We start from the raw sequence: 23,038 nt of genomic DNA, 5'->3' as shown, positions 1-23,038 counted from the left end.
TGTTCTTTAAACTGTTAAACTTTATTATAAATTAAAATTTCTTTACAAAAAAATTGCACATAATATTTGACCACTCTTAGGTTCTGATGCACTGGGCATTTGCAATAGTTTCTTTAATCTTCAAGTTAAACAGTCTCGGCAAGGAGTCCAGAACGTAGAAAGGGCAATAAACAACCCTGATAGAGCATTCAAGTGCAACTAGCAGACTTGTGGCCATGGCAGTTACACTTTCCTTAAGATGGACTGCTATAGTTTTAAATCCTGAAATGAAGAATCTCAAAAAAATTTTAAAAGCAAAAAACTAAAAGGGACTGCCTGCTTTTTTACTGTAAACACAGCCCTGGATATTGTAATCCCAAACAGGAATCTCTCAGGCATCAGAGAGTGTCAAGTGAATCAGGAATAAAACAATATAAAGGAAGAGGGGAGAAAATAAAAAACAAAAACAAAGCAAAATTAAAATAAATGTCAGTCACTTTGAGGAACTATACTTACGTATATGATGTTATGAGAATCTGGCAGGGCCTAGAAGCAGGCCAAACAGGAAGTTCATTTATCCAACCGAAGAGGATCATGTTCATTGCTTCCGGTTTTGAGGACAGGATATTGTAGGGAACTTGATATGATCAATAATGCTTGTCTGCCTTACAGACCTTAGCCAGGGATCAGCCTAATCTTGAAGAATCATTCAAATAATTTTGGCAATTATTATAAGGACTTAGAACTGACTGCACCCAGTGTTCAGTGATTCTTGCTTTCTGTTTTGTTACTGTTTAAATTTAAGAGCTCATTTAGGCTGACTCCAATCTCTTGGCACTTGGAAACTAGTTTTCTCAGGTTATCAGTTTTACCTCCTTCTGATGCTTCAAACAAGAGTTGCTGTAAAAGACAGGGAAGCATAGAAGTAAGACTTAGCTAGAGTCTGAGCATTACCACATCAATGGATATGGCACATGCAGAAAATTTACAGGAAAACATCGAGATAAAATAAAAGATAAAAAGCATTACATCTTTCCACAGTGATGCACAAAGAGGTAACTTCTGTAAGGCTCTCTGATACAAACGGTGGACCTGTAAGATATACACACAATTCCATCAGAAAACATGATGAAAAACAGCTTCATAATTCTATCTGTTTAAAGAATGGTACTTCACAGTAACATTTGAGACAAAATGGTTATGTTGAGTTTTGAAGTTTTCCAAATATTTAGTGCTCTTAAAATGTCAACTACTTTTTTTCCCCACCTGATTCTTAGTGTGTGTGAAATGTTAACTTCTGTGCTTTAATTCTTTGAAATTGAGAAGTAATAAAAGGGACAGAAAAACTTTTTTAAAGTGACCCATCTGAGATTTAACCATGGCTTACCTCTCTTTGTCCCTTTAGAACAATCTCAGCAGCAATGGCTCTAAGAAAAAAAAAAGGAATATAGAAAAAGGAAAAGAAAAATTTATATATCTTTGAACAAAATGAAACACCACCACTGGCAGAATACTGACTGTGGGAATCTGAGTACAAAACTTCCTGAAAGTTAACAGCCTAAACTTCCAAGAAGGAAAACCTACAGTGAAAAGAAAAATTCAACAATTTTTATCAACTTTACAAGAATAAAGCAGACCAGTGATTTGAACATAAACAACGTTCACAGGGAAAAAAAAAAAACTCTCATAATTACTAGTCAAAGACTAGTTACTAGAACTAACACCTTTAAAAGAAAGAAGAAATCAGACTATAACAGGGTAGACACACCACATTTCAAAAGAGGCAGTTTTAAAATGTCTGTAACAGATTTGTTTGACAACGGTATTTTTACCTAAATGTTCTCCTTCAAAGAAAATTAGAAGTCTACACTTTTTGCTTTTACAGGTAATACTTAATGGGCACTCACTCTCATTAAACTTCAGTTTGTAAGTGCCAAAAATAATCTAAACTAGAGTAGCAATCTGTCTAGGAAAAAAAGAAAAAATATACATATATGTAGATGTCATTTCAGATTTACCTGTCTGGAGCAACCCTTATAAATAAAAGCAATAGCTATAAAAACATGTACATGATTGTTGCATTACATTTTCCAGGTGGCCAGGCATGTTGGGATATTATATGTAAACATCTTGGCTTGAAGTTTCAGAATCTGAACATTGCTTTCTTCCCATTCATGCTGAAGTAACCTGTAAAGTACATTCAGGAAAATGAACAAAGCATTGCAAGTGTAGGGAACCCCAAATGTGCTCTATGAGTAGAATGATGGAAGTATAAATTTTGATTAAATTCCATAAAGGCTACCTGGCAAATATTATAGAATGCCTCTTACAAAAATTGACCTGAGACTGGAATGTGCAAACTACCAAAAGGTCAAGTAAAAGTCTATGCTCACCTTACCAAACTACAATAAGTTCCATGTATTTCTATAGGACATGAAAGCATTCCCTCCAAATAACAGTCCCTGTTTCCCACCCCAAATTTTGTTAAAGTAATGGCTTGATATATACTAATGCAATTTCCTGGTATTTTTCTTTCTTAGAGTATAATCAATCTTGACTGTTTCTTGAACTAAAATGTATGTATAGTAACTATTAAAGTTCTCTACTTTCCTGGAAAAAAAGAACAGGGATGACCAGAGAAAATAAGTAACAAAACACAAAGGTAGGGATTTACCAACAAAATCAACAAGTAAACTACTTATATTCTAAACTGCCTATCACAATAGAAAATTATGCTAAAATATGACATTTTCTATTTCACATGTTTTATCAAAGGTGTTTCATAACTAAGATTTCTGTAATGAGCTACTACACATTGGCATGCTTGCTAAGAAAATTATAAAACACTACTGTCATGTTTGTCTCAATTTTAGCTTTTAAACTTTTAAACAATTTTCCTCACATACATGCTAAATACAATGTAAATCCTTTAAAACATAAGGGAACATTTCATAAATACTTTAGGCATCTTACGATCCATAAAATGATTATGAGCTACAACTGATGCAGTGGCAATGACTGCACAAGTGGAAGCCAATACATTAGCGTGCAGCATACCTTTTTGAATTAAAAAGCATAATCCTTATGGATGAAAATGTTTTTGCTATATCAGGGCAGAGAAACTACAAAGAAAGGCTCAGAAATCTACTTCTGATTGAATACATGAAATCCCTAATCAAAAATGTGGTATGAGGGCTCAAGGTCAGGAATCTCCATTTTAAATGAGCAACCCAGGATTCTAATGTTTGCCAATATTTGAGAGCAACTGACCTACGTGAAAATATGAAAACTTCTTAAATAGTATTCCCTTGCCATGGAAAACAAGCTTACTGCTTATAATGCACATGCTAAGGACAGATGGTGTGTGTTTAGGGAACACAGATGAACTTTACTTGAAAGGAATTATTTTCCCCCTTGTAACCTGAAGTTTCCTGAAGCGACCAGAATTTTTACACTGACTTTTGAATCAATAGCTAAATACTGACTTAACAACTCTGAAATTATGAGGACATAGTGGAACAACAGACTACTTTTATCAAGTTTTCAAGAATAATTTTATTTGAAGAGCCTATACCATTAGGCAGAGGATCAAAAAATTGTTACTTTTCCTTACCTCAGTGCAAGTCCAGAATTAGCTGGCATAATTGAACAAAACCGTTCCAAGGTTTTGGAATGCTGGGTCTTTGGAACACAGCTCAAATAAAAGAAAATAACCTGTAAAGGTTGAGGGGGAGGAAAAATGAATGCAACCAAAATGTGAAATCTAATTACCTATGTGTTTTAATGTGAAAACCAAAATGGTCTTTAAGATATGAATGTATAAATTATAATAATGTATGATGTGAGTTACAGTTCCTACCATTAATTTTTATTAGTGACTTTCCAAATGTGAATTAGGAAATATGGTCTAGTGATGAGAGCCATGGGCAGAACACTGACAAGAAGCCAGGAGTCCGGGTTTGCATTCCTGAGTCTACCTTTACTTGCTGTATAGCTCGGCAAGTCATAGGGCTAATAATACCTGCCACATCTTGCTCATGGAATGCCCGTGTGTAAATGACTTAATGTCCATAAAGTGGTTTGAGATCCTGGGATAAAGAATGGCATAGAAGTACAAAGCATAATAATTGATTATCCTGATTAGCAAAAAAAACCACCCCACCAAAAATAAATAAAACACATGTATGTTTTTGGTCTACAATGAGCTTTAGCAAGGAACTTTTTAGCCTATAATGCACTGAATGAAAGTGGTCTCTGAAAAAAAATTTTTTTAAAGATAATCATATAACTATATCATTAATTAGATTCTACTTTTAGAATTCTAAGCAGTACCTAATTTTAAGCTTTCTTATGCCTTGTGTATAGCTATATTTGCTTGACAAAATATTAACAAAAAGAGCTACAATGTATAAGTCCATTGTTACTTATTTTGAAGTTACTAAATTTTTCATTCAGTAGAATTTTCAACTACTCAAGCAAAACATTACAGATATCACAACAGAATCTTTGATGTATTTTTTTCATTAATATATATTACACCTTAACATTCCTTCAATTTTGCTTCAATGTTAAATTTTCATAAGTATAACATAATTAATGCACATTTTATTTCAATTGAGCCTTTACGGGCTCTACTGCTAGTCTCTGAATAGATAAATAAGAAACATGGTCAAGAGTAATAGTAAACGTTAGGAAAGTCGTCCTAGGAAAAGCTCTCTTGATATATAAAATGGGAGTTTTGCTATCATTTTTAAAGTCCCTCTGTTTTGTACAAACATCTAAAGAAAAAAGTTTTAAGTTCTTACCCTATTATGAAATTCATAGTTGGACCAGTAATCGGCTCTGCTAAAAGGAATGGGGTATCGGGCAGGGACTGTAACCAAACATCTATTCACTAAATCAGTAAAAAATTTGAATTCTTGAACTTTGTTTCTGGATCCAGCAGCTCTATTATTGGCAAAGACAAGATAACTGCCAAAAGAAAAATATTACAATTTAGAATATCTAAGCCAGTAGTTCTCTCACCAAGAAAGCTGGTCACCCCTTTCCCAACCATACCTCTTTATCCCCAAATCCCATTCTTAAGAAAAACTAAACTTACTCCATCCAAATCTTCTGTACTATATCACATTTCATGGCCACCCCTAATGCTGCCTCATATGCTTCCACTGTCTCCTTAACACTTGATTGAAGAGGATGACAAAGGCTGTTTAAAAAATGAAGGAAAACATACGTCTACCATTCAATTCTATCAAGTGAACGAATGACAAAGTATTTTAAACATTACAGATATTATTACAATAGAATCCTCCTCTTGACCTTTCTTCTCTAGTATGTATTAAACCTTAGCATCTCTTCAATTGTGCTTCAATGACTTTAACATCAAGTTAATTATAACACAGTGTAATTCAATAATAAATAGCAAATGCAGGCCTAGTATGCAATATCTCTCCACAGTGGATGTCTCACCAGTAAATCAGCCACAAATAAGGAACTTGGTGGTTAAACATATCATCATCAAAATTCCCTTTACATAAACGTGATGGAATGTCAACTGGTCCTGGAATATTTAAGAGATATCTGAAAAAAAATCCAAATATTGTTTTAAATTACACCTACACACACAAACTACATTTTTGTTTCGTAATCCTTAGTTTCAAGTTAAATTTCATTGAAATATTTTTTTTAGAAAGCAATGAGACTTCCTTTTCATATGCATACCATACCTAGGATCACACACTTACTCAAAATGGTTTTGTTTGTTTGTTTTTCGAGACAAGAGCCTTGCTCTGTCACTCAGGCTGGACTGCAGTGGCACAATCTCAGCTCAGGGCAACCTCCACCTCCCAGGTTCAAGTGATTCTTCTGTCTCAGCTTCCCGAGTAGCTGGGACTATAGGCATGCATCACCACACCCAGCTAATTTTTGTATTTGTAACAGAGATAAGGTTTCACCATGTTGGCCCAGCTGGTCTTGAACTCCTGGCCTCAATTAATCCGCCTGCCTCAGCCTCCCAAAGTGCTGAAATTACAGGCATGAGCCACTGCGCCTGGCCACAATTTTATTATTTTATACCTACATGACAAACTCTCCTCCTACAAAGATTTTTTTTTTTTTTGAAATGGAGTTTCGCTCTTGTTGCCCAGGCTGGAGTGCAATGGCACGATCTCAGCTCACCACAACCTCTGCCTCCTGGGTTCAAGGGATTCTCCTGCCTCAGCCTCCCAAGTAGCTGGGATTACAGGCATGCGCCACCACACCTGGCTAATTTTGTATTTTTAGTAGAGGTGGGGTTTCTCCACGATGGTCAGGCTGGTCTTGAACTCCTGACCTCAGGTGATCCTCCCGCCCGCCTCCTAAAGTGCTGGGATTACAGGTGTGACCCACTGTGCCTGGCCCTAAAATGATTTTTTATTCTATCCCCAAGATTAAACAAAACATCATAATCTTCTAATTAAACCTAGTTTAAAAAGAACAAATGAGTCTACCAAGTATTTGAAATTTTCCCATAAAATCTGTACTTCCTTCTTAAAAAAAAAAAAAAGATTTACAGGGCCTGGCACTGTGGCTCACACCTATAGCATTTTGGGAGGCTGAGGCAGGTGGATCATTTGAGGTCAGGAGTTTAAGACCAGCCTGGCAAACATTTTAGGTGAAACCCCATCTCTACAAAAAATAGAAAAAATTAGCCAGGTGTGGTGGCGCATGCCTGTAGTCCCAGCTACTCGGGAGGCTGAGGTGGTAGAATAGCTTGAACCCAGGAGGTGGAGGTTGTAGTGAGCTGAGATTGCACCACTGTGCTCCAGCCTGTGTGACAGAGTGAGACCCTGTCTCAAAAAAAAAAAAAAAGATTTACGAAGCCTTGTATCTGAAAGTAATCTCTCTCACATACAGCCATACACACATAAAACTCATTTAATTCTAGACGTGTCATCAAAGTATATTCTATAACACATTAGCCCATAAGGTACCTGTCAAAAGAGATCTATGATCAAATAAGGTTGGGAAATACTACAAACTATAGCCCTTTCTTGAAAAGCCACAATATTTGTTAGGATATTAAAGACTTGAAGAAGCCAATCAATAAAGAATTCTACCAGACTAAGTCCATTCTCCTCCCAATGTATTTTAATCTGTGTGTATAATACTTACCACTATCTTTTTTTTTTTTTTTGAGATGGAGTCTCATTCTGTTACCCAGGCTGGAATGCAGTGGTGTGATGTTGGCTCACTGCAACCTCCGCCTACTGGTTCAAGCAATTCTCCTGCCTCAGCCTCCTAGTAGCTGGGATTACAGGCATGCGCCACGACACCCGGCTAATTTTTGTATTTTTAGTAGAGACAGGGTTTCACCATGTTGGTCAGGTTGGTCTTCAACTCCTGACCTGGTGATCCACCCACCAAGGCCTCCCAATGTGCTGGGATTACAGGCGTGAGCCACTGCGCCCGGCCTACTTACCACCATCTTTAAGAACAGTATTTTTAAAGGAAATACATTGATCCCAAAAATGACAATCTGTCTTGAATTTTAAAATAATAATTGTAAGGGAACAAGTTTTAATAAATTGGACAGGCCGTATGGGGGACAAACACCAGAAAGAGAAGAAATAGAACATCTAGAAGTCAGGTTCTCATCCTGACTTTGCCAAGAAAAGCTACATTACCACAATTCCTTAACTTTAAAGAATTTTAGTTTCCTCAACTGAAAACTGAGATGGTCAGAAGAGATTACTTCAAATCTAATCTAAGTAAATGAAATCCCCAAATTAATTTTTCTGGCTATCTACTTAATCTTCAAATTGACTTGAAACACATGAAAATTACCCTATCTAGTTCTTTTGCCTGTCATCTTTACACTAAATGTCATGTAGAGAGTTGACGGAATTCAACTCCAGGTAAAAATTACAGTGCTAAGTATTTTGCTTCACAATTTCTACTTACAAAATTTTAAAAATATTTTGAACCAATTAAGAACAGATTTCTCCTATTAATAAACATTGACAATTTATAAATTTTAAAAACTTGTATCAATATACAGTAAGTATGGCAATGCCAAAAATTATCTCATCTACCATTATTTTCCTAATATCTAATAAAAAAGACTTTCTAAATTAACAGAAATGTACAATCTTTGTGTAAACAAAAGTTTCACTATTGCCTAAATAAACTATAAACAGGACACCTTTTTCTCTTAATTTTCAGTGAATTATGACTATTTCCACAAAAGAATTTAATAAAGTTGACTAAATAATATTTAGAGCCAATTCAGTTTCAAATTTTCATTGACATTTATTTATTCTGCTTAATTAAGCTGGCATCGAGATCTGATCTTTGATTAGTTACCAAGACAGAAATTGGCAGCATTTTCTTTCAAACTAAACCAATTACTTCTGTGCCCAAGGGAAGATCAGAACCAGCAAGTCTCTAGATTTGCCTGAGCCTTGAATTAGTCCTTTCCCTGAGCTTGAGATGTTAAACCAAACTAATTTAAATGAGGAAGAAATTGAGTATGGAGAAGCTGAAAAAATCTCTAAATTCCTTATAGAAGTTTAACTGTTTTCTATCAATTTGCATTTAAAATTATTTCATTTGTAATTATTTGTAAATATTAATCTAGATGTTACAGAGCAGAAAGAAGGGCCCTTCGAAGGGCACTAAAATTGCTATGTCAATAAACTGGCTACCATAAGAGGACATATATAAAGATTCAAGTCTGGGAAGAAATAGTGTCCCCAAATGCCAAATAAAACTACCATATTCACAAAAAGTTCTAGGGTGGGCCAGCCGTGGTGGCTCACGTCTGTAATCCTAGCACTTTGGGACGCTGAGGCGGGCTGATTGCCTGAGCTCAGGAGTTCAAGACCAGCCTGGGCAACACAGTGAAACCTCGTCTCTACTAAAATACAAAAAATTAGCCAGGCATGGCAGCATGCGCCTGTAATCCCAGCTACTCAGGAGGCTGACGCAGAATTGCTTGGAACCGGGTGAGAGCTTGCAGTGAGCCAAGATCACGCCACTGTACTCCAGCCTAGGAGACAGAGCAAGACTCAACTTTTTAAAAAAAAGTTCTAGGGTGGATGGACCACTTAACAAAATTTGGGCTTTAAGATTCTATTTTCACTCATCTGCATTTTCCATAAGAAATTTTTTCAGGAGATATTCAGCTTAGGTCTTTTCTTCTCTCAGTTCTTCCTAATACAAAATAATAGAGTATGTCGTGATAAAATATTTTCCTTTTGATGCTGTTTTACTTAGGATGAGCAAACCATGCCTATTTTTGTAAACAGTTTTACTGAAACACAGCCATAACCATTCATTTACATTTCATCTATGGATGCTTTCTCAATAAAACATAGTAGAATAGTGGTAATAGACCACATGGCCTGCTAACCTAAAATATTTACTTTCTGGATCTGAAGAAAAAAGTTTGCTAACCTCTATAAAGAGATGAGGAGGACAAAGGAAAGAGAATTTTAAAAGTCTCCTCCCAAAAATCATTATTCATAATCTGCCATGACTCTGTTGGAATAGGAACTCTCAGTGAAGACAGTAAATACAGCTCTATATGAGCTATTAAGAAATTAATGATTGAGAAATTAATCCACTGAGACTTCTTACTCCCTAACATTTCAGAGGCTAGAGCAGTTCTCTTTAGAATTAAAAAAAGAAAAAGGTACATTATTTATATCCACTTTATATGACCAATCAAATAAATAAAAATACAGTTTGTGAAAAAATCACTGAGATTGCCTTGGGATAATTAAATACTATAATATTAAGTGCTAAAATTAACAACAATAACAATAAAGTAAAAGTATGAGTTACTATGGTTTTAATATATGCCTTACTTTGTATAGTGTGTTTTAAAGAATTTTACATCTTGCCTCCATTTTTATTGTTCTATTTATTCTGTTTCGAGTATTCTGTTAAGTGGGTATTCAAGTACTAAAATGTCAGTTTAAAATGTAATCATGTAAGAACAAACTGTAATCTTTCTACTGAACTGTGCTATCTCTCATTCCTCTATAAACTAAGAATTCTACAACTTACCGAAACAGATCCAAGTTATTATACTTCTCAAACCCCGGTTTAAAGAAGGATGCAATAAATTTCCGCAAAAATGGAAGAAGATTATCGCCTCGATTCTATTTTAAAAAGAGGGAGGGGGATATATATATGTCAGGCTTACAATGTTTAATTAAAATGTCACAAGGGAGAAAAAAGCCTTTAAAAAGTACTTATTAGATTACGTTTCTTGGGAGGGTGAGGGGTGAAGGGGATAAGTTTCAGACATACTCAGAAAACTTTTATTATATTTTACTCTCTGAATTTAATTAAACTAACGATTTAAACAGCTTAACCTCTAATACTACCATAGGCTCACATTTCATCCACCAATTATGTATTAGCCATCTAGCACTGTGGTAGGCGTTGGGCTCTAAATATGAGTAAACATGTTCCTTGCCTTCAAGAATTTTAGTATAGTATACATAAAGCAATTAGAAATAAAATTACAAAGCACTGTAATAAGTGTTATGATGCAACTATGGCAGTGAGAGAAGGAACACCTAACATAGCTTGCAAAGGGTAAAAGGACCAGGAAACACTTCCTGGTGAGGCTGACAGGGAAATCTGAAATATAAAAACATCATATTTAAGAATTATGCATCATTTTTTACCTGTAAGATGAAGAATTTGCACATATGATAAAAAACCTCTGCATTCTGAGGATTTTTTTCAAATGCAGTAAGCCACACTGCTCTCGCTTTGTCAAGCTGATTTGTTTGCAAATATAATGCAACGAGGGCTTCCAGCAACTGGCAGTTAATGGGACATGATTCCAATAAACATTTACAAAGCTCCATTGCAGCCTCATACCTTAACAAGAAAAAAAAATGGCTAAAGACATAAAAAGATCACTTTTTAACACAAGGTTAGCTACTTGGCAATTAAGTTGTACCTCTCCAGGAGTTGGTGCAGAGCAATCATGTTTGTGTAAAGTGGAAGGCAGGCCTCTATTCTTTCCTCAATAGTAAGGCTCTCATCTGTGCAAGCTTTCACTGCATCTACCCAAAAACATCACAACAACATGAATCATGTCAATTATAAAATGAAATATTTGACTGTGTTACTTCAACTCTGAGAGACCAATGCGAAAAGATGACCCATTCCTTTGATTAACCACTCATCATCTTATTCATCTTTACTGAGCTTCTGGCTTTTATTCAAAGGAAGTACTTCAGGCAATCTCCAAAATCCTAAAATTCAATTCTTTATCCTCAACTTTCCTGCTAAGAATAAAGCCATCCCATATGAGCTTTTGCATCTATCAGTGTTTTCATTTAAACAAGTATCTCTGAAATTATCCTAAATTCTTTAAAACCCATCTCAAAAAACTTACAGAGTAAATTATCTTTTCATCTTTCCATGACCACTGCAAAAGGTCTTGCTCTGCTGCCCCACAGCCATTTGAATGTCTCTCCCTAAACTAGATCCTTTCCTTACTCCGTCAAAACACACTTTTCCCCTTGTAAAGAGTTCTTTCTTGATCTTGTTGCTTCTTATTAAATCGTACGATGTTTTAATTTGTACAGCTATCACCATTTCCTCCTTACCCAATGTTACCATGACTTCCAAGATCTGTGGAGTTTAAAAGTGAATGCAATCACTGTGAAACTGCGCTCCTGAAGTTCATTTGTAAGCACTAATATCTAACCAAACATAAAAGCTCACCTCTACCTTCATTTTATTTGATTAACATTTGACAGTGTTCTTCCCCTTCTTTCTAATTTCTTCTTGCCTCTGCTTCCAAGAAATTGTTTATATTTCCTCTCAGCCCCATTTTAATGACTCTACTCTCTCTTTTACTCTTTACTGTTATGCTCTTAAATCTCATTTCCGCAGAGAAAATATCTCAGTTTCAACTACTACATAATTCACTTCAAAAGCACATATAAAAACTGTAAAGCACACTGTAACACAGTAACTTCTATGTGAATAACACTCAAATCCACTTATGTCTTGGTAATTGTCCACTTAAGATCCACTGGTCCACTTCCTTTTTTTTTTTTTTTGACACAAAATCTTGCTCTGTCGCCCAGGCTGGAGTGCAGTGGCAGGATCTCAGCTCACTGCAAACTCCGCCTCCCAGATTCAAATGATTCTCTTGCCTCAGCCTCCTGAGTAGCTGGAACTACAGGCACATGCCACCATGCCCACCCAATTTTCTGTATTTTTAGTAGAGACAGGGTTTCACCCTGTTAGCCATCTATCTCCTGACCTTATGATCCACCCGCCTTGGCCTCCCAAAGTGCTGGGATTATAGGTATGAGCCACCATGCCACCCCCACTCCTTTTTTTTTTGAAACGGAGTCTCACTCTATTGCCCAGGCTGAAGTGCAGTGGAGCCATCTTGGCTCACTGTAACCTCCACCTCCTGGGTTCAAGCAATTCTCCTGCCTCAGCCTCCTGAGTAGCTGGGATTACAGGCACGAGCCATCATGCCCAGCTAATTTTTGTATCTTTAGTAGAGACAGGGTTTCACCATGTTGGCCAGGTTGTTCTCAAATTCCTGACCTCAGATGATCCGCCTGCCTTGGCCTCTCAAAGTGCTGGGATTACAGGTATGAGCCACCGTGCACGGCCAATGTTCACTTCCTTATTTCCTACCACCAACAATCATTTCCACTTGCATGATCAATTACAATCACAAAAACTACTCCTACCATCAAAATCAGTCTTCCCAACTGACCAGTTTTCTGTTAATGACACTTTCCTTTTCCCAGTCTCAAAACCCTGAAATCTTTGATTATTCCTCTCCTCTTCCCTGACATTTAATCTGCCCCCTATATTTCTATGGGATAACTTAAAATGTCTCTAACAAATAGTCTCCTTCCCAGGATACTTTACTTGTACTTCAGTTACTGCCATTCAGTTTCCAGTTGGTTTTCCTACCATTGGTATAACTTCTCTCCAAGCATATTCTTTCTTAAAGAACCTCTACTGCCATCAAGTCTACTACATTTGTTTATTTAGCTCCCATAACAGTAATGTCCTTTCTTTTCTTTCCTTCCTTCATGAGGTATTTAACAAGCATTTACTAAGCACTTAATATTTTGCCAGACATCCTTATAGGCCCTTAGGAGTAAAATGATAAATAAGGGTCTTACTCTGTTGCCCAAGCTGGAGTACAGTGGCATGATCCCAGCTCACTGCACCCTCAGCCTCCCAGATTCAAGCAATTCTTGTGCCTGAGCCTCCCCAGTATCTGGAACTACAGGTGTGGATCACCACATCTGGCTAATTTTTGCATTTTTAGTAGAGATGGTGTTTCACCATCTTGGCCAGGCTGGTCTCGAACTCCTGACCTCAGGTGATCCATCCGTCTGGCCCTCTCAAAGTGCTGGGGTTACAGGCGTGAGAAACTGTGCCCGGCCCTAATCTCTTTTATGTAGCATACAGTTTAGACTATATACTAGCACACAGTTTTACGGCCTTGTATGTATAATAATTATGACAAATATATAGATTTTATCTTCTGACTAGGCCATTATACTTCTTTTAGGAATAGGCTTTACATCTTGTATGTATTCCACAACAGGCATATTGTTTAATATAGAGAAGCAACCAAACTCAATGATTGATGGAGAAAATATTAATTGGTTGAAAAGATACAAATCTTTAAACTTCTACCTTAATGGATTGCCAAAAAAAAAAAAAGTACCTAGTTCTCTGATTCAACCAATTCATCAAATCTATATAATCTATATTCTCTATACATTTAACAGATACCTTCTGTTACCCATAATCAGAAAGATAAATAATGTAAGATAGTGCAGTTATTGGTTTTCAAAGATGCCAGTGTCCATCTTCTCTGATTCAATACTTAATTTGGCTAATAAATTGTGAAACTAAAACTTGCAATATAGAGGTATAAATTTGTTCCACTTAATTATGAAGAATCACAATGGGTAGTTAATGTTCTAAACATTGATGTTATAATATAATAACTGATATTATAATTTATAAACATTTATACTTACCTTCAAAAACTGCTAGCAACATGTCAGGATTAGTCTTTACATCTTGAACTGCTTGCCATGGCATTACAAATGATTCTGTGTTAACAATTCTTGAAGGATTATCATTAGATGGATCATAAAATTTTGAAGGGAGAATGTTGAATTCAATAAGATGTATGTAGGCCAACCATGCCAAACATCGATCGCTTGTTTTAAGGTATTCAGCTACTATTCCATCATTAGCCGATTTCAATGCATTCTAGGTAAAATTTAAAATTTTTTCATAAAAATATTATTTAGAGATGTCAATAACAGATTAACATAATTTTAACATACTTTGCTAAAGTTTATGAAATAATAAAACGATCACATTTATTTGTACATTTTAAGTGTCATGATACTTAAAATCTAATAAGATAAAAATAAAAGAGTAAAAACAAAAAAAATTTTTTAAACCACACCCATATGTATTATTTTCATCAGAATGATTTTTTTCCCTTACGGTTTGAATCTTGAAGTTTATCTGTGGGTACTTAACATAAAATATTTTCATTGAAACTTATAAAAACTCTAAAGAAGATATTATACCCATCAGGCAAATGAGGAAATAAAGTCATAAACTTACCCAATGTCACTTGACTTATAGTAAGTGGAAAAACAAGGATTCAAATCCAAATCCTGCGCTTTCAACCATTAAATAATGCTATGGATAACGCAGACCTTTTAAACTTTTCCTACAAAATGCAATTAAATGCTGTAACAAATGCTTACCTGTAAAATTGCCAGTGCACTTTGGCATCTTCCAGTAAATATATGCAGCTGAACTCTAAACAAAAGAGCCTCTAAAAGCCGAAAGGACAAAGTATCGGATGTTTCCCGCTTGGCTGCTCCCATCAGAAACTCCAACATTCTCTCACATACGTAATCCTTTTCTTCAAAGGTGCTTTCTAGGTGTAGAAACTGCCCAAAGGGGCTTTATGTTATTAATCTTGCCTTATAGAAATAAACGAAAACTGTAGACTTTTCACACTTCCTAGGAAACCATCTTTTAGCAAATCTGCAACTTCTGCAAAAAGGATAAGTGCAAAAATGTATAAATCCATCTTCCAGTATGATAACCTAGACTCAGACTCCCTCTTCTATCATATATCGGAAAGTGGAATCAGATGAAAACTAAAACAATACAGATGTACTCTTAAGAGTCATTACTAAAGCAATTTCATTTCTTTTCTCCCTGATTTAAAGGGTAAATCACAGCAAGATCATTCATCACATTTATTATCACATATAATTTGTGTTGCTTACTGTATAAAAGTTTTGAGAAAGATTTATATTAGAAATGTGCTGGGCACAGTGGTTCACCCCTGTAATCCCAGCACTTAGGGAGGCTGAGGTGGGTGGATCACGTGAGTTTGAAAGCAGCTTGACCAACATGGTGAAGACCTGTCTGTACTAAAAATACAAAACTTAGCCAAGCGTGGTGGTGCATGTCTATAGTACCAGCTACTCAGGAGGCTGAGGAGCTACTCAGAACTGCTTCAACCTGAGAGGCGCAGGTTGCAGTGAGCCAAGATTATGCCATTGCACTCCAGCCTGGGTGACAGAGGGAGACTCCATCTCAAAAAAGATTTAAAAAAAAAAAAAGAAAAGAAAAGAAATGCATGGCAAAACATATTAAAGACCAAACAACTTCTAAGAAAAACATTATATCTTTTGAATATTCCACACCCTATAAAATCTTGTGGTGATCAATGGCATTCACTTTGGTACAATGTTCTAGGTTAAAAAAAAAAAAAAAAGAAAAATCAAGCATCCTTTACTATCCAAATCTGTTCAGTATCTAAGTTCAGAGGGTAAGAAATAGAGTAGCAAGCTTATTAAGGGGTATCACATTATCCTAATCTATTTGGTTCACAACTTCAGCTGATAAGTAAATGATGAATCTGATGGCAAAAGATTTATTTAAAAATTTATCTGAAACTAATGGCTCCCAAGTTCAGATGATAAAAGTTCAGATAAATACTTTATTTCACAAGTGGATCAATTATAATTTTAAGTCTGGGTAAAAAAACATCCCATTCTTGGCTGGACATAGTGGCTCACATCTACAGTCCCATGATTTTGGGAGGCCCCGGCAGGAGGATTGCTTAAGCTCAAGAGTTCAAGACCAACCTGGGAAACACAGCAAGAGCCCATCTCTACAAAAAAATTAAAAACTAGCCAGGCATGGTAGCACACACATGTGGCTCCAGCTACTCAGGAGGCTGAGGTAGGAGGATCACTTGGGTTTGGGAGGTCAAAGCTGCAGTAAGCCATGACTGCACCACTGCACTCCAGCCTGAGTGACATAGTGAGACCCTGCCTCAAAAAATGACAACCAAAAAACCATCCCATTCTCTTGGGAGAAAGAGGAAGAGGCCATTTTTTCTCAATCAAATGTTTTTAGCTTGGCAAGGTTTGATATTAGTGTTAATTACAGGTTGGGATTATTTCCATAAGCAAGGGAAAGAAATAATAAAAAGACAAAACTATTTCCTGGCATTCATTATAATCTTACAGAGGCAATTTAAGAAAAATTAAAAAGAAACATTTTTTTTAGGTGTCTTACAAAAGCTACACTTAACTGTGCCCAATCTAAAACTGTGTAAGAACAGGTAAGTGTGACATTTTTAATAAGTTTACATTTTTTCTTTACCAATGAAGTTAACAACAACAACAACAAAAATCACCTCTTCGCTAAATATTTTCTTCTTGCTTAGTCTAAATCTTGATCCAGAAGAAGTGGCTTTGAGGTTATTAGAAACTGAAAGTAACATTATTATATCTATATTCAGATAAGGCATATGCTCTATTAAGCTACATATTTAAGATGATCCAAAGGATTATACACACACACAGACACTCACACACACGTTATCTTTTCTACTCACAGTCCAAAAGCTTTGATAATCTGGAGCATATTCAACGGCTGTTTCACACATTTCCTGCACCTCGTCCTTGGTTCCTCTTTTTGAGAACAATCTGAGGTAATGGCACCAAATTTCTGGATTGTCTTTGTTATTTTCCAATGCTCGTGCCAGAACATTTAAAGCAGAATCCAAGGATTCTGAGCACTCGCTGTATATATAAAAGAAAAGGCAGGAGTGCTTTTTAGAACCTGCTTGAAAATTTAAATAGGGCTAATTCAATGAGTCAATTTAAAAATTCCACTTTCTATTAGAATTTACCAAGAAGCCAGGATCGCTTATGGAAAAGGGTACTAGATTAAGATTTTAAATCCTGTGCCTAAAAAAGTTTCTGATTTTCCACAGACCCAACAATTTTTTTAAGTCAATGTTCAGTAAGCATTTACCACAGATAAAAGTATAGTGTTATAAAACCACTATTATCAACTTCAAATATGCTTTATGTCCATATTCAGCAATACCTTTTATGATTTACACTGCTCAGGAATGGGAAAAGTTAAACAACTCTCTCTCAAGGCCAGCTACTGCAAGTACAAAATATCAAAGCTTTCAATATAATAGTTCTTTTCAACGGTCAAGGGCTTGCTATCTCTTGGAGAAGATAATTCTTTCTCATGATCCTATTCATAAAATAATGTACGGTTCTTTTGGCCTTCACTCACTAAATGAGTCAGAAAAGAAAACACTGTAACTTATCCCATTAACATGGAAATGACACAGGAAAGTTAAATAAGCACCACATCCAGGCATGCGTGGTTTGTTAGCACTCTGCAGCATTGCCTTATTTAAAAGCTTTTAAGATAGTCAAATATGTTCTAGAAATGTGTAAAGAAAAAAAAAAAAAAACCCTTGAATTATTATAACTATAAAGTTAAAATTATGGGAAGATTATTCTTGGCTAATTCCTACTATCAAGAAGTTAGAAGATGCCATTTGCAATAGGAACTATTGGTTGTATAAGATATTACTATTTACCTTACTCAAATACATGTAATTTAATACAACACAGACAAAAAGAAAATTCACAATTTGGAGGTTCTCAAATAAGCTTTAAATATCCATTACAAATCAACAAAATTTAACCTGTTCTGCCATTATTTTACCATAGTTTTATTAAGACTATGACTACTATGATTTTTAAAAAAAACAATAATCAATCATTCCACCACTCAGAATTTACTGTTTTAACTAATCCTACTTTGAAATAAAGGCATACTGGAGTAAAAAACTTTGGTATAATTTATTACCCATACACTGACCCATGCACACAAACTCAAGATCTAATCTTAAACTTGTCTAATAGCTTTTAAACAATAAAATGCTTTTGGCTTTGTCAAAAAACAAAGACTCCATTGATACTAAGAAAGAAACCTGACTGATTACCATAGGCGAAAAAAACCTCAAACATAAAAATATAAATGTGCAACTGTTTACACAAAGATTTGAAGCTGACCTACCCCTCATTTTGATTTAAGTACTTGTACGCGAGCTTGAGCCAAAGTTGTACATGAGAAGGATTTTCAAGCACACTTGCTTCTAAATTAGCAATGTCATCAGTCTCATTTGTAAAGTATCTGACATCATCTGGAGTGACAACTGTATCGAGAGCTGGAACATTTATTTGGTTCTCTGGCTGGAAAGCTATTAAAAAAAAGTATCATTAGCTTCATATTTTCTTTAGTCTACAGACACAAGAAGAAAAAACAATTGGTCTCATCTTTAAAATAACTTAAACACCTAAAGATTCTAATGACATACATTAGCTTATAGCTTTACGGTAGAGCTATCACATAATTTATCATTCTAACCAGGACCCCTCTGAGTGGAAAGAGGTGCTATTAAAAATTACACCAGAACAAAAGGAGTAATTAGGACTCTGCTATTTTAAGGCTAAGTGACATCATCTTTTCAGTCCACTTATCGGCAACTATGATTCAATTGCTTTTTCATTATTATCAAATGAATTCACATTCGTTAAACTGCAAATTATAATTAAGAAATTAAATGTAGTTTATAAAGATATCTAAACTAGAAAAAAAGTGTTACATTAATGTAAATAAGCACATAATAGTATATATCTCTTGGATACTTGCTAATTCACAAATAATGCAAACTTGAAATTAGAAAGTAAAATGTGCCTAATATACAGGCACTCATTCATACATTATTTTGTTCATCAGTTCAGTCATTTGTCCATTCTCATTTTATGAGCCTTCTGCATGTCAGAAAACATATTCAAAGATGAAGTAAAATAGAACACCTGCCCTTAAGGAGAACATAGGCTAGGCAGTGGTTCTCAAATGAGAGCTACTCTCCCTGCCAACTTATGTATGTTTGGAAATATCTTAAGCAGTCATAATTATTAACTAAGCAGTGCTCCCTGCATTTACTGGAGAGAAGCCATGAACACAAATATCCTGCAATTTTGGAGGCAATCCTGTATAGTGAATAACTATGTTGCCTAAAACACCAATAGCATCGTTTAAAAAAAAAAAAAAATTTAAACTAGGCAAGCTGATTCACCAAAGGATTGGCAGATAAAGATGGAACACCACAATTTAATAATTCTGGATCTTAAATTGCATAACTTCTTACTTCTTACCATACTTAATTGGTCCTGTAGACTGTTCCTCATCACTACTGAAACTATTCTCTGAAACAGGTTTTCTCCAAAACTTTGGCTTCCACTTCCTTTTATCTTTGTAGGTTGTAAATGGAGGAGCTAAAGTAGACAGAAGATTGGTAATTGATTTATAACTAGGTTTGTTTTTTTTTTTTAACATTTTGAAGGATACCCAACAATATTTGAAAAGAACTACATTCACTCCAACTTAGAAATAATAATTTTTTTTTTTGAGATGGAGTCTCATTCTATCGCCCAGGCTGGAGTGCAGTGGTGTTATCACAGCTCACTGAAACCTCTACCTCTCAGGTTCAAGTGATTCTCCTGCCTCAGCCTTCCGAGTAGCTGAGACTGCAGGCACATGCCACTACCCCCGGCTAATTTTTGTATTTCTAGTAGAGATGGAGTTTTGCCATGTTGGCCAGGCTGCTCTTGAACTCCTAATCTCAGGTGATTCGCCCTCCCTGGCCTCCCAAAGTTCTGGGATTACAGGTGTGAGCCATCATGCCCAGCCTGAAATGATATGTATTTTATATTAAGAACATAATACCAAAAAAATTTGTCATACAGAAACTAAAAAGTCCTTTTCAGAAAGAGATACAATACAGACACACACACTTATATATATACATATACATATATATATATACTTACTATGACCTTTACTTTCATTGATATTGCTAACAAGGAGAACAGCCATCTGGTCCATTGACATTCGATCTTTATTTACTCCAAAAAGTTTCTCAACATATTTTTCTGAAATAAAAGCAATGCAATCTTCATGACAAACATCAATTACAGAGACTAGGATAATTAAAATGTATGACATGAACTAATTTAAGAATTAAAGGTAAGCATATGGTACTAGTCAATAACACCTACAGCCTTTGAGAGGGCAAAGCCTGTATTATCTTAACTACTATGGCAAATCTACCACATCATATACCTGATTCAGGCAAGAAAAAAAAAAGTAGTTCCCAAAATGAACTAAATTAAGTTAAAGTCCCAAATTGGGAAAAATAAAATAGATTCAGTGACATTGCAATCACTCTGGGCTGTGACAACACCAAATTTAGTAATTATTATTTCCTTTACTTCCAAAAGATTTGTAGCTTACAGTTTATTATTTGGCACCAAATCTGAGAAAAAGCTTAATAATATTTGCTCACGATGTGTCACAGTAATCTCTGCTTTCTACAATGTCAAAGTGTATAAAGGCTTATTTCATTATAGAATTAGAAACAACAGCCATCATGATTTCCAGCCTTCCTCTATTTTTAAAAACAGTTAAGTAAAAATAGAGTCCTACGTTAAAATCAATAATAAAGTTTCTATAAAAATAGCTTAATATTTTCTTTTAAATAAATGGAACTAAATACTTAAATGAGCTCTGTCCAAAGAATTTTCTGTAATGTTGGAAATGTCCTAAATCTGTGCTGTCCTATTGGCAAGCACTTGCCACATGTGGCCCTTGGGTACTTGAAATGTGGCTAGTACAACAGGAAGTAAATTTTTACCTTAATTTTTAAGGTAAAAGGTATTTAGTGGCTATTACACTGGAAACAGCAAATCTAGATAAAGATCATAGGTATATGTACTGAATTACAGTATTTTACAATGTCAACAACTAAATATAAAATTTTTAAGTTGCCTAATTTTTATTTGGGAGAGAGTAAGAAGTCTTTAAAAACCTGCTGACGCAGTAACTTCGTCATCAGTACTTGTCTCTGAACAACCAATCAAAGACAGATTATATGACAGAATGTCCTGGAATAACTGTTTTCGGCTAAGCGTATAGTCTTGTATATGTTGCCTAAAATTAAAAAAAACACACACACACAGAAAAGATTATCATGTATGTATCAAAATTAAGCAACTAAGACCATTTTTCAAATAACAAAATGTTTACAAAAACTACTCACCACTGACAATCATCATCATTACATGTTCCTGTTAAATCAAAACGGCAAAAACACTGATCTGGTTCAATCATGTTACTGTATGATATTGAGCTCAGGGGAAGTTTTTCCTTGGTTCGATAGTATGGACTAAATCTAAGGAGAAGAGAGTAAACAGGTATATTATGCCCCATAAACATTCCTCAGAAAACTAAGAAAATATTAGTTTTTCTTTCTCAAGTTAAAATTTCCATACTTACTATTTATGAGCTTACTATTTATCTAATTAAATTAATGTCAAAATTAATTCAAGAAAACAGCCAGGATGTCGTGACAGAAACAAGCCATTTTTTAAACCAAGAACACAAAATAGTTGAAATAGAAAAAACCTTGTATTCTAAGTCGTTTCTCACCACATGATAAAATACTATATAATAATAGTAGTTCTTACACACATTATCAGCCAAGACAAGAAAACTGGGAAAAAGTCTATACTACCTGGAAGGTGCTTTACAATTTTAAGATAAAATTATGCAACCCTTTTAATATTCTCACAACTTCTAGAAGTCTAAAAACTTTGGAGGACCCACAAAGTTATTAATTTGAAAATGTCTAAATAAATTTTATGGGCCGGGCGCGGTGGCTCAAGCCTGTAATCCCAGCACTTTGGGAGGCCGAGACGGGTGGATCACGAGGTCAAGAGATCGAGACCATCCTGGTCAACATGGTGAAACCCCGTCTCTACTAATACAAAAAATTAGCTGGGCACGGTGGCGCGTGCCTGTAATCCCAGCTACTCAGGAGGCTGAGGCAGGAGAATTGCCTGAACCCAGGAGGCGGAGGTTGCGGTGAGCCGAGATCGCGCCATTGCACTCCAGCCTGGGTATCAAGAGCGAAACTCCGCCTCAAAAAAAAAAAAAAAAAAAATTTTATGAAGGCTGGCCAGTGCACTTTAGACTGAATAGTAGTAAAATTATAAATCAAAAATTAAAAAAAACCTCTGAAACTCCAACTATTTTTCCTAAAATCCCTAACGAACAGAAATCCAAAATTCTCCATGTATCTACCAATAGCCAGAAACTGGAATTTGATAAGAATTGACAGATTCAAGAGTGTGATTTGACGGGAGGCGGAGGTTGCAGTGAGCCGAGACTGTACTCCAGCCTGGCTACAGAGCAAGACTCCATCACAAAAAAAAAAAAAAACACCATAGAGTGTGGTTTGAGTCCAACAGCAGAACACTTAATTTTTATGTTCCTTAAAAAGATGTGTCTGGTTATCAGTAACAACGATTCAACTGCTTTTTCATTATCATCAAGTATCCAAGGTAAAACGCTGAAAACCAAAGAGAAAATCCTGAAATTTAAGCTTACTGAATTTTTCTTTTATATTTTATACCTGTAGGACTTAAAAACTAGAAGAGGACTATGGTAGGGTCTAAAAGGACATGGCTTCACTTCCATTGTTTTACTCTGTGCTGTGACAAAATCCACATCTACAGAAATCTCCTGCAAAAGAAAGTAATTCTGTAAGTCAAATGAGGCTGTGGTG

General features: G+C 35.4%; 1 protein-coding gene across 1 annotated transcript in view; it reads right to left on the bottom strand.

The window, feature by feature from the left end:
* ZFC3H1 (zinc finger C3H1-type containing) overlaps positions 1–23,038 on the bottom strand; it is a 55,700-nt gene continuing 32,662 nt past the window's right edge. Inside the window, exons 16-35 of the mRNA XM_012441309.3 lie at positions 22,886–22,995; positions 21,512–21,643; positions 21,281–21,402; positions 20,244–20,345; positions 19,569–19,688; positions 18,424–18,607; positions 16,931–17,117; positions 14,772–14,960; positions 14,022–14,259; positions 10,940–11,045; positions 10,659–10,857; positions 10,030–10,124; positions 5,449–5,559; positions 5,081–5,185; positions 4,785–4,950; positions 3,593–3,693; positions 2,065–2,166; positions 1,367–1,406; positions 1,009–1,071; positions 1–879 (exon numbers count right to left, since the gene is read on the bottom strand). Of these exons, the coding sequence (XP_012296732.2) occupies positions 742–879; positions 1,009–1,071; positions 1,367–1,406; positions 2,065–2,166; positions 3,593–3,693; positions 4,785–4,950; positions 5,081–5,185; positions 5,449–5,559; positions 10,030–10,124; positions 10,659–10,857; positions 10,940–11,045; positions 14,022–14,259; positions 14,772–14,960; positions 16,931–17,117; positions 18,424–18,607; positions 19,569–19,688; positions 20,244–20,345; positions 21,281–21,402; positions 21,512–21,643; positions 22,886–22,995 (2,610 nt within the window). The 3' untranslated portion in view covers positions 1–741. The remainder of the gene's footprint in view (positions 880–1,008; positions 1,072–1,366; positions 1,407–2,064; positions 2,167–3,592; positions 3,694–4,784; positions 4,951–5,080; positions 5,186–5,448; positions 5,560–10,029; positions 10,125–10,658; positions 10,858–10,939; positions 11,046–14,021; positions 14,260–14,771; positions 14,961–16,930; positions 17,118–18,423; positions 18,608–19,568; positions 19,689–20,243; positions 20,346–21,280; positions 21,403–21,511; positions 21,644–22,885; positions 22,996–23,038) is intronic.

Source organism: Aotus nancymaae, unplaced genomic scaffold (assembly GCF_030222135.1).
Source record: "Aotus nancymaae isolate 86718 unplaced genomic scaffold, 86718_ANA_hifiasm-v0.15.2.pri h1tg000016l, whole genome shotgun sequence".
NCBI lineage: Eukaryota > Metazoa > Chordata > Mammalia > Primates > Aotidae > Aotus > Aotus nancymaae.
This window is presented reverse-complemented; position numbering and strand designations above follow the sequence as displayed.